At 49.3% G+C, this 17,711-nt stretch overlaps 1 protein-coding gene across 1 annotated transcript; it reads left to right on the top strand.

Annotated features, from left to right (window-relative positions):
• The first annotated feature begins 1,877 nt into the window (after positions 1-1,877).
• On the top strand, positions 1,878-14,330 carry SLC35E1 (solute carrier family 35 member E1). The gene is made up of 6 exons (XM_024560690.3): positions 1,878-2,332; positions 2,641-2,711; positions 4,842-4,979; positions 6,474-6,599; positions 10,689-10,934; positions 11,414-14,330. Exons 1-6 carry the CDS (start codon positions 1,921-1,923, stop codon positions 11,642-11,644), a joined length of 1,224 nt encoding a protein of 407 aa, XP_024416458.2. The 5' UTR covers positions 1,878-1,920; the 3' UTR covers positions 11,645-14,330.
• The last annotated feature ends 3,381 nt before the right edge of the window (positions 14,331-17,711 follow it).

Here is a 17,711-nt window from a genome sequence, read left to right as displayed (position 1 = left end):
GAACACTGACCACCTACCTTTCATTCATTTTAGGCCACGTGTTGCCTCCCAACTCCCTACTACTAACTGGGTGACAGACCAAGGGTCCACATCAAGGAATGTTACCCTATCCATCCAGGCTCACCTGCCCAAGAGAGAAGCCCTCCCAAGAAGGCTGTGTAATCTGTTTTATCCCCTAAAACATTTGTAGTTCTCACATGGCATGGTACAGAGCCCTGTCTAGCAGCTTTCCTCTTGGCCCTGGCCCGGGCCTGCCAACTCCCCACACAGGTCAGGAGCTTAGATCTGGCTGGTGCTGCCTTTTTCTTTTTTTTAAAAAAATCTTTTCTCCCTTGACTATAAAGCTATAATTTAATTCTCTGCCCTTGTCCCTGGAACCATACGCTGACTTTGTTTTCTAGTTTTTTCACTCCAGAATAGGTCATCTTGGACATAGCTACTTAAATTTCACAGATCAGGAAGCAGCTACCCTTTAAGAGGGGCAAACCCCACTGGACGAACCAAGAGGTCCAAATACATTAAGTCCATCCAGAACAATAGTTTCAGAGCCAGTGGTGATACCTGAAATAGCCTTCGTGCAGGACACACCGACCCGCAAAAGGATGGACAGTGGGTGAAGTGGTTTTGAGGACAGTCAGGTTGAACTCCAGCTCTGCCATTTACCAGCTGTGTGGCTCACTTTACTCCTGTGTGCATGTCCCTATTTGGGAGATGTAAGTGCTTACTCCACAGTAGTGAAGACTAAAAGTTTTAAAAAGTACCTCTGGAACCATTGTGCTGTGGAATAACTACTTCCTGAATTCCACTGTGCCTGTTTTTCCACCCTCAGTGTGGCCAGCCCTGTTGCCATGCTGGTGTCTGAGGAAGTGACATTACTCTGTGACAAAAGATGGTCTGCACCGCTGGGAGACATTAGGATTCAGGCTGGTGTCCAATGAGTATCTCCTCTCCTTAGACGTGGGTTTTGGGACAGGTCCCTCTGATCCCTGTCCCACTGCAGGGACCACCTCTCCTGTTTGAGTATCCAGTAAGTCCCAGGGTAGATACCGATTACCTTTGAGACCAAGTTTAAGCTAAGGTTTCCCTTCAACATTTTGGAGATGAAAGGATTGCCACTTTCTAGTTTGCCAAGGACACTAAAAGAATTTCAACACCCTTTCCCCCCAAAAGTTGTTAGTACATGATTTTGGGGACAAATGAGAGAGTCCTTTAAGTAATGCATGATCATCTTGCTGAAAACACCTCTTGTCCTCCGCTGCTGGGGCATCAGCAGCCAGGGCGCGCGGCACTTCTCTCCCACAGAGCCCTGGAGAGAGTGCCCTAGGAGGCTACCATGTCTGAGCTTCGGTTTGTCCGTCCGTGAAATGGAGAGGGTCATACCTACTGCACAGAGCACGTTGCGCCAGTTCCCAGGACGTGCTCCCGAAGACCGGCCACGGGAGTCAGCTCCTAGTTTGCAGAAAGGATTTAGCTTTTCACAATTTGGTCTTCACCCTCGTTATCCGCCGCTCGCCCGCCCAACAGGAATCTGGTTGAGGGCGCCGGTATAACGCGGATGTCGAGGAGTGGCCCCCGAGCTAAGCGGCCGGCTCATACACTCCGGCGTCGCGAGATTTTCGCGCGCCCACCCTTTCCACTCGGGCTCCTGTTCTCGGTTCCACGGCCAGCTCACCGTTCTACAGACCCTGCTCCGTCCCGATCAGCGCCGCCTTCCGCTTCCGGGATAGGTCCTGCCCTCCACCGGAAGCCCACTCGTGGAGAGGCGGGTCCTGCGCTCGCTACGTGTTGGCGGGCGCGGCGGTGACGCGAGGCGACGACCTATGGGGAGCGGCGTTGGCTGGTGTGCCCACCCCTGTCGTCCCCGCCCCAGCTCCGCGTCGAGCCGTCGAACGGGCGGGAAGGGGTGGCCACTGGGGTAGGATGGCGGCGGCGCCCGGCGCGGGGGGCCCCGGCGCGGCGGGCGGCGGCGGCGGCGGCGGGGCGCGCGAGGGCGCACGGGTGGCGGCGTTGTGCCTGCTGTGGTACGCGCTGAGCGCTGGTGGCAATGTAGTCAACAAGGTGATCCTGAGCGCCTTCCCGTTCCCCGTGACCGTATCGCTATGCCACATCCTGGCGCTGTGCGCGGGACTTCCACCGCTGCTGCGCGCTTGGCGCGTACCCCCTGCGCCGCCCGTCTCGGGCTCCGGGCCCGGCCCACAGCCGTCGTCCGGCCCGCTGCTGCCGCCGCGCTTCTACCCACGCTACGTGCTGCCGCTCGCCTTCGGCAAGTACTTCGCGTCCGTGTCGGCGCACGTCAGTATCTGGAAGGTGCCAGTGTCCTACGCGCACACCGGTGGGTGCCGCGACCGGTCGTGGAGTGGTGTCCCACCTGGAACGCTGGGCTGGCAGTCGCCAAGGCTGTTAGCAGGGGTGGGACAAGCACTGGTGTCTAAGAGGGGGTTGGGGCTGAGAAGGGAGCTGAGAGCCTAGCAGGCCGGACCACAACTGTTGGGTTAGGGGGGAGCCCTATAGAAAGAGAAGGGCTGAAGAGGTTTGAGGGCCTGCCAAGCTGTCCCAACCCTCGGACGAGTGGGTACAGGCTCCCAGGGTGGATCCCGGGTCTAGGGCGGCCACCTTAGCGCCCCCTGCTTCTCTTTGCAGTCAAGGCCACCATGCCCATCTGGGTGGTCCTCCTGTCCCGGATCATCATGAAAGAGAAGCAGAGCACAAAGGTAACCCAGGAGGGCTCTGGGCAGGTGGGGACGCCAAGGGTTTCCCGGAACTTGCCCAGCTGGTGACGTGGTCCACACTCCTGGCCTGCAGGCTGCCTGGCTTCCTGTCAAATAAGGAAATTAGCTTAGATGCCTCTGGTGGCCCTTTTGCTGCTAACTTTCTCAAATCACTCTGGGGGCAGTGGTGAAAGGGGTGTGTGTTCCTGACTTGTCTGTCCTATGCGGTCTCATAGACGCTGCCCTCCCTCTCTGGTCCCATTGTCCTTCTTGTTTTGATTCCCTACCCAGAGTATCTGCTATATGATGACTTGGTCCCATCTTAGCCAGGCACTCATCCTCCTCCAGTGAGACCCAGGATAGAATTTCTGACTTTGTGCTGGAATGGCGTTTCGTTTCTTTGCAAGAAACAGTGTGGTTAGTTTGGAGGTTTCTGGGGTCAGAAGTGAGATGCTAGTCAAAGGTGTCTGATTTTGGCAAAATTCATCAATGTATTCGAAATAAGAGCAGCCAAGAATTGAGAATGGAAGTTAAAATAACACACAGAATCCAGGACTGCATAAGGAAGATGCTTTGGGCACAATCCAGTGTCTGTTCAATATGCCAAGCCAGGATATTTCCTGGCTTGGGGCGAGAGAAGCTGTGGCTTTAGCCAGAGACAGCCTTGCCCATGTCTTTAAGTGAAAGTAGGACTCCTGTTTTCCCAGCTGGAATCCATTTCATGCTGGACAGAGCTCCTCTTTTCTTCGTGGTTGGTTTCTGGCATTCTGTATTTTATGTAACTCAGAGCAGCAGTGCCCTGGATCAGCCTATAGAAACTGGGCCACCTCTGGCTGATTTTTTTATTTCAGCCTTTTCCCCTGCAAAACCTGGGTGTGCTCTGCTGCCTGCCTCCAGAGTTATGTCAGGTGTGACTTGTCTCCTGAGTCGGAGTTGCCCGGGAGGTGTGCAGCTGCATCACCCGATATCACAACGTGTTTATCAGGTTTCCCCGTGGTACAGGACATTGGACCCAGCTTGGGCAAGGAGCCGGAAACTTCACCCAGGGAGGAAACAGAAGGGAATGACTGGGGCAGGAGTCTAATAATGAGGGAATAAGTATGGATCCACCCTGTGAGGAAGATAAGGAAGATAAGGCAGGTCATTGCAGGTCTCAGGGGAGAAAATTGGACAGGTAAGGGGGGTCACGTGACTGAGGGCCATAGCCAGTAGTGGGGAAGCTGGAATTCAGAGCCTTGCTCTGCCCTGGGGGGAGGGGTGGCAGGGCCTCACCACCCCCTCCTAAAATCTCCACAGTACTTTAAGTGTGTTCTTTGGAGGAGAGAGATGAGCTGGGAGTCAGAAGAGCTAAACATCAGGAATGGATTCCATTTCTCCGGAAATTGGAAGCCATTGAGCCAGCAGAGCTCAGGAGCCATTCCATGCACCAGGCCCTGGAAAGCTTGGACGTTGTGGAAGGCCTCCTATTCCCTCAGCCAGCAGTTACTAGGTGCCTGGTGTGTGCCGAGCACCAGGATAGAGCAGTGAAGAAGAACCTGCCCTAAAGGAGTGCAGGGACACAGACAGTGTAACATAGACTTCTAGTGGTGGAGAACTCTGCGCCCAGCAACACCCAGCAGAGGAACCTGACAGGGTAGAGGGGTGCAGGAAGGTGAGTGCCGAAAGTTCTCCTCTTGAATGGTGTGTGAACTGAGGCCTGAAGGGGTAGGAGCTCTCCAGTTAGAGAAGGCATTTGGGGGAATATTCTAGCCAGTGGTAAATGCATGTTGGAAAAGGGACCCTGCCAGCCTTGTGGAAGATCAGAATTTCAAACCCTGGTGTGTTGGAGGCAGCAGCTAAATAAATCTGTGAGGAGCAGCCCCAGTTTGCGGCCCTGAGCAGGGGCTGTTAATGGGAGTGATAGTGTAAGAAGTAGGGCTGCCCACAGTGACAGAGCCCTACCCCAGGTACTCTGATAACCATGCGCCTTCCCCCAACTCCCAGTGTTACTGTCACAACTAACACTTGTCCGAAGGGGCAGGTCATGTCTCTCTGGTGAGGGCGGAGAGAGCAGCTGGGGCTTTCCCCTGCGTCTGTTGGGCTGCCCAGCCCCACTCCGGCCCACCATCAGCCCTTCCCGCTCTCCTTCCACAGGTGTACTTGTCACTCATCCCCATCATCAGCGGCGTCCTGCTGGCCACCGTCACCGAGTTGTCGTTCGACATGTGGGGGCTCATCAGTGCTCTTGCTGCCACACTGTGCTTCTCACTTCAGAATATTTTCTCTAAAAAGGTATTAGGGCACCATCTATGGTATGCTTGGTGTTTGGGGGGCACGCGGGTGGCATTTGAAAATGTGGACAAGTAGGGATTTCTTTGGTGTTGGAGCAGAAAAAATTGTGTTGTCATTCTGCTGGTTTTCTATTTGTTGTTTAATTTTTTAAAAGAGATTATGGGGTTTTTATAATTTACTTATTTATGTTTAGAGAGAGGGGAAGGGAGGAGAGAGACATCAATGAGTGGCCTCTCATACATGCCTGGACCGGGGACTGAACCTACAACCCAGGCATGTGCCTTGGTCGGGAACCAAACTTTCAACCTCTCATTTTGCAGGGACAATGCCCAACCAACTAAGCCAGACCAGCCAGGGCGGGGATTGTTTGTTTGTTTGTTTTTAAGTAATTAATTAATTTATTTTCAAATACAAGTGAAATTTATTCGGAAAGTCACAGAGGTAGAAAAAGTGAACCAGCTGGGCTGCATGGGCTCAGGAAGCAAGTTACAGAAGCAGAAGCAGGGCCCTTGGAGCTTAGGAGAGAGGGAGAGAGCACAGGGGCTTGCCATGAGGGGAAAAGAGGGGCAAGGCATGGGTGTGCTCCAAAGAGAGGGGTGGGGAGAGCCTGTGTGTGTGAGAGCCCCTGGGGGGGGTGGGGAAAGGTACAGGTGTGAGAAAGAGCACGCCAAGAGATTGGTTTTTTTATTATACAGTTAGCATGTGCTCAGTGTGAAAAAAATAGAGAAAAGCTTAGTGAAAAAAATCAGAATTGAGCACCTACTATATGCCAGGTACTACAGTAGGTGCTAGAGATGAAGAGGAAAGAGACCTACCCACCTGCCCAGGGGTTTCCACCCTGTTGAGTGAAGGCCCAGTACCATGCCCTAAAGAGAACTAGTAATGCTAGGGATATTCCTTGCACAGTTTTTAGAGTTGTAATATTATACATACATTTTACAATTTTGCTTTGTTCATTTACTGTTGTAACATCTCATTCTCCTGCATTATTAAAAATCACGGCTTTTAACTTCTGTAACAATCACACTTTTCAGGTACCACAATTAATGCAAATGCAGGTTATTTCCAACTATTCATTGTAAGTAGTGCAATAATTTATACTGTTTTTCTCTCAGGTTACTTCCTTATGATTGGCATATAGTTCTTGAGTCAGAAAATAGCAGATCTTTATGGTTCTTGACATACTTTACCTGGTTGTATGCAAAAACAGGGATACACTAATTTAGTGGATGTCAGAGTGCCTGTTTCACTGCAGCTTCACCAGCATTGATTGTTGCTGGGTTTTTTGTTTGTTTTCTTTACTAGGTCTTTTGTATGTAAAACATTGTTTGTTTCAGGAATGAGCTGTGTGTCTCATCACATGAACACTTGCAGGTTTGGCAGTCAAGGTCGGATGTCAGTGTTAATGTACAGTCACTGTGTTTGGAACTGGGTAACTGGAGTCCTTGCCACTTACAGTGTCAATAGGCCCTTAAAGAGATTTTCTCTTTTCAGGTATTGAGAGACTCACGGATCCACCATCTGCGGCTGCTGAACATCCTGGGCTGCCATGCCGTCTTCTTCATGATCCCCACGTGGGTCCTCGTGGACCTCTCGACTTTCCTAGTCAGCAGTGACCTGGTGAGTTGGTTAGCACCGAGAACACATCCCTTTTCTTGACTGGTTCCAAAGTAGGTGCTTTGTTTCAGGAACTACTATAAAGGACACATGGACAAAACCAAGGGGGAGGGTGGAAGCAGGGGAGGGAGGTGGGTTTGGGTGGGGTGGGGTAGATGGGTGGGGAGAAAATGCAGACAACTGTAATTGAACAACAATAAAATAATTTTAAAATTAAAAAAAAAAAAAGTAGGTGCTTTGCCAGGGAGTTACGCCTCTGTGTTGACTTGGGGGCACTTAGGGCCTCTGATGGCCCGGTCTTTGAATACGCAGCTCTGTCAGGACTCAGGTTGTGTGCAGTCAAGGAAGTCAAGTCGGCTTCCTTTGCATTTCCTTCTCTAGCGTGCTAGATCCCCGCTGCTGATGGCAGTCACGTTTGCACCAGTGGCATGAAAGAAAAAAACTGCCAGCATGGGGGACTTTTCTGTCCTGATAACCTGGTTCAGATGTCACTTTGACTTTTTAAACTGTGCTCATTTCCTTTCTTGGTGTCGTTTCTGTACATGTTTCCATGTACTCCAGGGGTAGCCATAGCTCTCTGAGCGCAGGAATAGCATCTTCCCACCACCTGTGCCAGGCCGGCCTCCAGAGAGTACCCTAGAAACTACTGCAGCCGGCAGTGAGAAGAGGAGGCGTGTGCGGTTCTTCCCGGCCTGAGTTAGGGAGAAGGAGGGGATGTTTATTAGGGCTTAATGGGATCTGACTGGATTCTTGACATTGGTCTTCAAACCTTAGCACCACCTGTGGATGCAGTGGAGCTTGTCTCCCATTACCAGATAAGACACTGGGCTCCATGTTCTCACTTCCCTTCCACACTTGACTGGCTGTGATTTCTCTGTGAATAAGTTTTCATCATGAACCAGGACCAGCCTGTTACCTTGAAGTGCAGTGCACGAGAGGCCGTTCAGTGCTTCTCTTTCCTTTCAGTTACCCTTTTCAGAGTGAAGAGTTAGTGTTGACTGCAAATATTAACCAGTAAGTTAAGGGTTTTTTCCCTTTTTGGGGGGTGAAGGAGAGTTCTTTTATGTGTTTTAGTGTTATTACGAAGTCATGCCAGTTGTACATATTACTGTTTTCATATTCAAATTAGCCTGCCTTGGCCTGATGGAGCCCATCCTGTTGGCTCCCTGCCCCCCTGACAGCACACGTCCATCAGCGGCTTTGGGCCCACCACAACTTCCTCCTCCATCTGTGCACCTCCCGCCCCAGGCCTGCCGCGGGCCGCTCCTCGGGGACCCAGGCTGCTTTTGGGGAGAGCGGTGTTTAGAAACACGACCCAGCACCAGGTGTGCTCCCTGCTGTTGGGTCATCATTGCTTCTGAGCCTTTGCAGAGAAACACCCAGGAAAGAAGCATTTGGGGGCAGGAAGGAGAGTTCATACCAACTTTCCAATTCCCATTTAACATCACAGAACTTATTACTGCTTAAATGTTTTTATTTGTATCTTTTCTAAAACGCTTGGTTCCTTGCACCACTTTCTGTTGGCTGACCCTACTCCACTTATTCACGTACAGGACTCTACTGTACACACATGCAGCTGCTCCAGAGGAGGGATCCCCAGGGGCGATGAGAAAAGTTTTAAGATTTCTGTGCAGCTCTGCTTGTCCTTAGAATGTGTTCCATGAAAAATGTACAGCAGGTCCTTGAATAATGTCGTTTCGTTACAGCATTGCTACTGTTAGAGCTTAACCCTCGTTAATGTCTTTTCACTTAAAGTCTCCGAACCTGTCGATGACGTTGAGGACTTGCTATACAGTTGAAATACTGTGTTCTAAGGGCTGTTTTCATAATGCGCCTGTGTCAGCAACTTGTGTAATTGGGTTCCTTTACTTGTGTTTCTTTTCAGTTTTTAGGCATTGCTTTCTTCCGCCCCCACTGAATATGTCAAATCTTTGTATTTCCAAAGCCAAATGATGTGGCAAGGTTTATTCAAAGATATATCCATAACTTCCCTCCTCCTCGCACAAGAAGTGACTTCTTAGGTATTTAGAAAAGTAACACGTCCTGGAGATCACTCCATGTGGACATCTTAGGCCTCTCTGTCTCCTTTCTCTGGCCGCATTACATTGTCAGTAGGTTGAGTGTCGGTTCTCTTGCACCGCCCTGTTGCAGCTCTTTGGTGCCTTGTGTATATATGTGCACAAACATGTATGTGTAGGCTTTGCTCTCATCTCTTCTCTTGCTTTTTCTTGTATTGAGGACATTTTTTCAGTTTTCTTCTCGAGATCACCCTGTGCATTCTAACAGCAGCCCTAGGAGCACACAGTACTGTACGGGGCCTTACAGGAGCCGTCACCCCAACTGGGAGCAAATGTCTGTGTGACCTTGTGCAAGTCCCCTAAGTGTGTCTGGCGCACCTTTGAGAGGACCACGTGATCCCTCCCTCTCAAGAAGGTGGTGAGATGGAATCAAGCAGCCATCCTAAGACTGCTCCCATTCCCATCCTGGCAGGGCCACTGTGCTGGGGGAGCCAGCTGTGTCCTCCCACAGCCAAGGCCAGTGTGGCCGGGGAAGTGGCCTGCAGACAGTAGCTGCCACTCAGCAGCTGTGGCTTTGCTGCCTGATGGAGCCTCGCTGGGTCTGGAGACTGCTCTGCCCTTGGCGCACTGGGACACAGCGCTGTCCCAGCACTGCTGTCCGGGCCACAGCCGGGGCTGTCCATGGCTGGCGTGCCAACTCCAGAGCTCGTTCACTGGCCTGGCAGCCCCACCTGTATAGCCTTGTGGTTCCTCAGCCTGGAGGACTGGTGCTGAGGAGGGACTACAGAGGGTGGGGAAGTGTGGAGGCCGTGCTGTGTGCTTTTTGGCATCCAGCCCTGAATAGATACAAATCAATGAATATTTGGTGCTGGGTGTCTCCTGCCGCCTGGCCACAGCAGGGCCTACCTAGTTCTCCCCCGTTCTGCTGTCTGAGGGTCAGCCTGGGATCTTTAGGGGGTTCTGTGATACACATACATGTGTGCTAGTTGTGAGTTATCGACTGCTAGGCCTCCTTAATCTGCGCGCAGTTTCGATGATACGTCACCTTCTCATGTTTGGCTTAGAATCGTTTCAAACCACTTTGGGAACCATGACCACATTTGATCCCCACAGCAGTGGCATTGTGTAGGCTCAGCGGGCATCATTCCCTGTTGCAGAGACAAGAAACCACGACCAGAGAGGTCAAGCAGCTGCCTGGGGCTTCCAGTGATGGGGCAGGCCCAGGGCCTCTAGCTCCCCCTCCCACCCATCAGGTTTTTCTTAAACTCGGGCAGCCTTCCCAGGACCCGGGTGCATTGTAGAATGCATCATCATTGCTATGGTCTGAATGTTGGTGTCCCCCCAGAATCTACATGTTGAAACCCAACCCCCCAGTGGGATGGTATTAGGGGGTGGGGCCTTTGGGACGTGACTAGATCATGGGGACAGTGGAACCCTTATCAGTGGGATCAGTGCCCTAAAGGGGCCCCAGAGAGCACCCTTATCTCTTCCACCACTTGAGAACTCCATGAGGAAACACCACCTATAAACCCAGAAGCCCGTGCCAGACATGGAATCTCCTTGATCTTAGACTTCCAGCCTCCAGAATTAAATAAATGTCTGTTGTTTTTAAGCCCCCAGCCTGTGGTGTCTGTTATAGGAGCCCGATTAGGCTGAGACCATGTCCAGTAAGCAGACCTTACTGTGCTTACCCCAGAGCCCAGGCCCTCGCTATACAGGGATGATGAAGGCTTTGGCTCACACCACGCTCTGCGCCCTTTGGACACCTGACTTCCCATCTCCACACCTCCACTTTCTCAGCAGACAGGGAAGGTGGTGGTGGTAGTGTTGATGGCAGTAATGAGGATGGTTGGTGGTAATTGTGATGATGATGGTAATGTTTAAGACGGCGATGGTGGTGATGGTGATGACTGTTGTGTCGTGCAGTGTCGTGAGGGTTAGAGGCTGTGTATCACACTAGATAGAACCCACTTGGGTCTGCTCCCCACTGAATGACCCCAATACACCACTCTGTACCCCCAGCCTCTGCCAGGACAGGTGTGTGACCGCGGTGCTGTCTTGCTCCCATCTGTAGACCTACGTGTCCCAGTGGCCCTGGACGCTCCTGCTTCTGGCTGTCAGCGGCTTCTGTAACTTTGCCCAGAATGTCATTGCCTTCAGCATCCTCAACCTCATAAGCCCTTTGAGCTACTCAGTTGCCAATGCCACCAAGAGAATCATGGTCATCACGGTGTCCCTGATCATGTTGCGGAACCCAGTCACCAGCACCAATGTCCTGGGCATGATGACAGCCATCCTGGGGGTCTTCCTGTACAACAAGGTAAGTCGGGGGTGGAGGAGGCTGTCTGTCTCCTCAATCCCCAGGGAGGCACCAAAAGATGGTGGAGGGGGGAAAAGAAGGGGCCTCACCAGAAGCCAAGAGGCCCAGGTTCTAGTTCCCACCTTTGTCAGACTGGTCTATGGTCTTGGCACAGCCCCTCCCATCCTGGCCTTTCTTTTCCTACATGGGTGACTCTGGCCTTTACCTCGCTCCAGCCACGGCTCTCGGGTCTACTGGGGCTTTGTTGGGATTTCACTGTCTCCTGACGTAGGCCCTTTTTAGGCCCCTGTAGGACAGAGAATGGCCAACAGGGAAGGCCAGTCCGTTAACTGTTCACTGGCCATGTCTAGCCCTGTGTGGGTCAACACTTAACATTGGCCTTGAAGGGCTGCTTGGCTGTGAATCTTGAGCTCCCCTTCGTCTCATGTGCATGTCCTGGGGAAGGAGCCAAGTGTCCCACCGCTCTCTCGACCCTGCAGACCAAGTACGATGCGAATCAGCAAGCACAGAAGCACCTCCTCCCCATCACGACAGGGGACCTGAGCAGTAAGGAGCACCACCGGAGCCCCCTGAAGAAGCCCCACAATGGCGCCCTCTTCCCCCAGCATGGAGACTATCAATATGGCCGCAACAACGTTTTAACAGACCACTTCCAGTACAGCCGGCAGAGCTACCCAAACTCATACAGTTTGAACCGCTATGATGTGTAGAGCCTAGAGGATGGGGGGGGGGGGCCTTTCTGCAACTCCCCCCACCCCAGTCCCAAGCAGTACCAGAAACGTCTGACAACCAGTGAATGTAAGCCCAACCGAGGGACAGTGCACAACCCTCAGAGGACCCTGGGGTTCTCGGCCCCGTGGAGTACTGGGATGCTCTCCCTGCAGTGAGGACCGCCACTCGTGTTTCATGCTCTTCCTTCCTGGAGGCTGTCATCTGAGGGCGTCAGCACTGCGCATATCTTGGCCATGTTTTATTTTTCTGTGTGGACTCACTCCCCAAGTCATGTATTTCAGAATTCTCGTTCTGCTTCCCAGGTAGCATTTCCAGATGACCCTCTGGGAAGGTGGAATTGTTGTGGATACAGACCCTGGCGTGGGCAAGGTGGACTCAGTTTCCCCATCAGCCCCATGGCTCTTTGCAGTTACCAGCAAGCACTCCCAAGTGAACAGCTATTGCAGTTAGCACTGAATTCTTAGAGGCCGACTCTTTGACCTGTCAGTCAGTGGAGCTGTGTGCTGGGGTCCAGAGGGAAGAGTGGAGCAGGGCACTCTCTTCTCAGAGCAGGGAGGAGGAAGAGACTGCAGGGCTGGGAGAGGGATCGTTAGGAAATCATGTTCAGTGTTCCGAGCTCTAGTTCTGTCTTTTTTGTCTTTTCTGGTGGGTCTTCACTGCTGTGATGACTTCACAGGATGTCGGGGAGATGGTAATGTCAGGAAGATCTCTCCTTTTTGTAGGGAATGTTTTATAGTTGTGTGTATTTATGCCTTGGTCCCCAGGAGGGGATGCATAAGGACTGACTTATAGATTGAAAACCCTTTTGTTTTTAAATGTTTGAAAGCAAGAAAAGTTCCCACTGCTGATGCCTATCTTGACACGTACCAACATTTGGTAGGAAATAATGAGGTGTTGGGAAGCCCCTCTCAGATGACCACAATCACTGAAAACAGAATGAATCAAGAATATCATGTCGACAGTTTGTGTGACAGACAAGAGCAGAGTGCTTCACGTCCATGGCCTGTTCTTGCAACGGTTGCACTGGGTCTGAATCATGTCCTGGGGGAGGGGAAAGAGGCAAGCACCAAGCTAGGACCTGCTTTGTGAGATCAGATGCTTTGATCAGGAAAAAGTGGCTTCTGGCAGGTTCGTGTCAAGATGACCTGTGTGCCGAGGTTGGGTGGGGTCTCTGTCTTTCCTGGCATCGTGAAGGACTGAGTCCTCCATCCCAGAAGGGATCACTGGCTAGGCTGGTGGGGTCTTTGTTGATGGCCGCTTTCTTCTTTTAGCACTATCCCCAACAGATGGGACAGCGGTCATCCTTTACCTCCTCGTGAGAGACATTTTCCTGCTCAGAGAGGAAGTAATGTAGCTTATGCTTGACTCTTGGTTTGTTTTTCATCATTGGAATTTTGTATTTAAGAGGTTCCATTTTGTCCGCTCACATTGCGCCACTCCTGGAGGAGTCTCAGATGCCCTCTCGCCTGTGAGGTTACGACCACCAGCCTCAGGAGTCCCTGTTTGTTGTCTGCTGTTCACTTGCTTTCTAATTACTTTGGCCCCAAGTGTCGAGGTGATCGCTATGTGAAACCCAAATGGCAGTCCCTGAAGGGTGTCGCTGGTGGTGAGCTCACTGCCCGCCTTCCAGAGGCAGTCAGGCCTACAGCTGAATTTTTTTCTGTTGAGTCACAAATGGGGATAATTTTGCACTGCAAAGATATTACAGTGCTTGTCTTTACGATTAGAGTAACTAACTCCTTGAACATATCATTGAACTCCAAAATGAATTGTGCCTCCCCTCGGGTTTAATGAAATTGCCAATATTGCTGAAATTTGTATATTAGTTTGGTTTCTTTTCCCAGTGCAAGATCTGCTGGTGAGGGGGAATGACTGGTTTTATTATGGTTTATAAATTGATAAATGGGATATTTAATTCTGTACATAAATGTACAGTAAGTACACACACTGGAATAAATGAGACAATCATATTAGACCAAGTCATCAAGTGAAAAGACAAAAGGCATACTTTTGAGACTTGATGGGTCAGAGCTGAGACCAGCACCATGAAGGCTGGTTTTCGGGCCACTTAATGGCCTGGTCTGCCACCCCCGCCCTGCACTCCCATGTTCACACTTGCAGCTGTTCTCCTCACACTCACCACGGGGCTCTGTGGCAGCAGGTTCAGTTCATCCATCTGTGGTGTGGTCGGCCTGCGACACTAACCCCACTCCTTCATTTCACAGAAGGGGGACCTGAGGCTCAGAGGGCATTTTTGAATGGTGTTTTGATCACTGTGTTGAGACTTGGTGTAGAATTTTTAAGCACCATATTTTAAGTCACTCGTCATAGGGAAAGCAAAATCCCTATTACAAAGGAGAGAAGCCAGAAAATGTTCCAGTGAAGAAGCACTTGGAATTTCTGAATTTTGCTATGTATTTGGCATACATTATGCAACAGGCCCTTTTATTACCGCTGGGACGGAACCATCCATACCTGATTGTTAAGGGTCTAACAGCCTTAAGGGCAGAGAACATTAAATTATTAAAGGATCTGGAAATTGTGAATTCTTTTTTTTAATTGCCACCTGATTTTTAAACTTAAATGCTATAGACCATTCGGTGGGAATGACACTGTATGTTCATTGATGGCATTTTACCAAAAATAAATGACGGTGTCCAGGGAGTCGAGCCTGGTCCCAGTTTGTCACTGAGGGTTTCTTTCTGAGTGACCCCGTCTTCAGTGTGCCCAGCAACAGGGCGAACGAGAGGTAGAAAGAGCAACTGACCTGGTTCTCCTATCCGGAGTATTCCACACGTTTTTTACCTAAGTCAAATTTAGGACCTGTGATTTGTGAATTCATAAGATAGTAAAACTATAGAAATCACAGCATAACAGTTAATGGCATGCCTTTACTGAACAGCAGAACATGGAAAACCCAAGAATGTTGTGGCAGCTTGTGCTTATAGAGCGTATTTCTGAGGAGTAATACCTTCTGCGTGCCAGACATGGTGGTTTTTCACACACAATTCTTGTCCTTTTGTGTTATTACTTTATAGATGAAAATGAGGCCCAAGGGGGTGAATTCTTAAGAGGCTGGCTCTTTGACCTGTAAGTCAGAGGAGCTGTGTACTGGGGTGAAGTCTCTTGTCTGGGATCACACAACTACTTACATCTGCTTCCAAAGCCCATTTCCTCCACATGACTTAGAAACTGTTCTCTTCAATTGCAGTTAAAGGTGTCAACTGCTCACAAGAGGCTCTGGAGGCTTTGGCTAGAAATAAACGACTAAGATCTGTAGTGTCTTAGGATTTGCAAATGGGAAATACAGCTAGGCACGACCCAGAGTGTTCCAAAGAAGAAAGAAAAAGTTCTTACAGTAAAAAGTATTCTTGAAAAGAACCGGTCCTGCCTTCTAAGCATCTGGACTGGTGTGTGATGGTAACGTTCCAGAAGTCGTGTGGTCTGGACAATGGATGTAAGTTTTCCCACGTGCTTCATTCTTCACTACGCCTTTCAAAGGGTTATCTATGGGAATTTATTCATCTCCAGGCGTTGATGCACAACTGAAAAGTCTAAAAGTGGAAGTTCTCCCCTAGTTAAAGCAAGAATAGAACTGTTTCCTCATGCCTCAGCCTACTTGAGTAATTTAGCAGCTTGACTACACTGACTCATTTCTTCACTCTTCAAAGGGTATGTTTCTGCTAAAACAACTACCCACATCTTTTTAATTCATAAACCTTCTGTTCAATGATTTACTGAGCATTTAATTTGTGTCAAATTCAGGAAACTGAGATACACAAGCTGACCCTCAGAATCCTCCATCTAATTTATAGAAGCATCACACTAAGTAGTACACAGGTGCTATGTTAAAGGTGCATGAAAAAAATGTGAAGGAAAGTGCCAGGTAATTATTTGAGGGGCATATGGGAATATTTTGACTTGTATTTATAATTCACAAGGTAATTCTTGCACATTTTGTATTATACATGCCTCATCTAACCACCAGAACCCAAGTGAGATATATCAGCCCTATTTTATAGAGGGAAATAAAAGTTTAGCCCATGGAGCAGGCCTGGAACCCAGCAGTTCTGACTCCAAGCCCAGGGCCCTCTGCCCAGAACAGAAGCCTCAACAGTGAGCTTTTTTCTCCACCTTTGTCATATACCCCTAAGAGGAGCTGGTGCAATCAAGGGTGTATCCTGTCACTTTACTTACCTGGACCATGTTACTACGGTGAGATCGTGAGGGAGCCCTCATGTCTGGCTGACCCAAGAGGCTTTGCGGTCTGCCACTGCAATTCCAGTGGGGCCTCAAGCAGCTCTGATCTGGGATATGGTCACTGCCATACAAGGACCAGGTTTAGTGATGGCCTGACTTTTCAGACATCAGAGTCTGAACTCCTACTCAAGACACTGGAATACCTATTGGTCTCAGGGCAACTCTTGTGTGACCGGAGGTTTGCTTGGTGATGTGATCAAGCCCAAGGAATGCTCTGTGCTCCGGCATAGGACAGGACCTTTGTTCCCGTATCATTGCTCCTACTGTGGCTTGAGACTAGTTGAACACATGGGGCTCAGTTACTGCAATGAGGTGACAGCCACACCAAGCTCTGGCTTTATTGAGACTACAGACCTGGACATTGGGCCTGGATTTCTTCTAACTCCCTACTTTTTAAATAACTTTTGTTTATATTTGTTTAAGTTTGAAAAAATTGTTAAAGCTACAATGTCAAAAATAATGAGAAAGATCTGTATAGAGGGAAAAATTTCCAAAATATATCGAGATACATAAGTGTGCTTGTGAATACAAACAGTTTATCTCTGAAGCTACAGAAGAAACACAGCAGTTGCATCTGGGGAAGGGGCAGGATATACATACATTTTGTAAAAAACACTTGAATTACAGTGTATATATTATTTTTCTAAAATCTCACCTGAGGACATGCTTGATTTGAGAGAGAGGAAGGAAGGGGGAGAGAGAGAAGAAATATATCAGTGTGTGAAAGAAACATTAATTGCCTCTCATATGCACCCTGACCAGGGATCAAACCTATAACCTACGTATGTGTCCTAACTGGGGATAGAACTCGCAGCCTTTTGGTGTATGGGACACAATCCAACCAACAGAGCCACCCAGAAAGGGCTGCATATTGTAATACGCTTTAACAAAATCGGCCAGAAACATTTCCCCATGTCATTAAACATTTTCCCTTGACTGTGCGTGTCCATGTACAAGGTGGTGTAGTGTTCCGTTACAAGGAAGCACTACCATTAAACCCTGGGAGCAGTTCACAGTGCACAGGGTAACACACTTCTGATTTGGGATACATTCTTCACAGCATATTTGCAGGGCCAAGCAGGCATGCATGTGGTTTTAAACTTCTTTCCAGTTTTGCTCCTTAGGTAGGTCTCTTCAGCAAGTTCATCTTGCCCAGGGGTATGCAGATAACTTGTTTAAGTCTTATTTCCAAGTCCTTAAAGACCATCACTGAAGCAGCCTCTACTGCTTTCTTTTGACCAGTGGATTCTGACTGGCTCCCTGAAATGAGCCTGGGTGAGGCCCTGTGATGCTTAAATTTTCAGTCTCAGATAAATGCATTTGAAACACTACGAAATGAATCATGAATGTGGTGGTCATGGGTGTACAATCTTTGTGGGAGGCAACTGAGGAACAACCTGTATTAAATGTGCACCCTTAATTAACCACAAGATCTATATACAGGGTCTGGCACAAATAACACCCCCTTTTTATTACAAACTCTTTTATTATAAAACCATAAGCATGTAATTCTGTAACATAACAATATTAGGCTCAAGCACACCATATGATATTTTAGGTGAAATGTTCAAATTGCTGCCCATCTCGTGCAAGACATTCACGTACCCTATGAACCACAAACAGGCATTACTTGTGCTATATATTAAGTTATGTTACATACTGCTATATACACTACTACGTACTACAACACTTTTAAAAGTTGTTTAGAATGGAGCCAACCCAAGAGACTCCATAGTCTGGCTTCAGTAAGTTACCATACATCCACACCAGAGTCACATGCAGTCA

This window comes from Desmodus rotundus, chromosome 9 (genome assembly GCF_022682495.2).
Source record: "Desmodus rotundus isolate HL8 chromosome 9, HLdesRot8A.1, whole genome shotgun sequence".
NCBI lineage: Eukaryota > Metazoa > Chordata > Mammalia > Chiroptera > Phyllostomidae > Desmodus > Desmodus rotundus.
The sequence above is the reverse complement of the archived record's forward strand: the minus strand, read 5'-3'. Positions and strand labels throughout refer to the sequence as shown.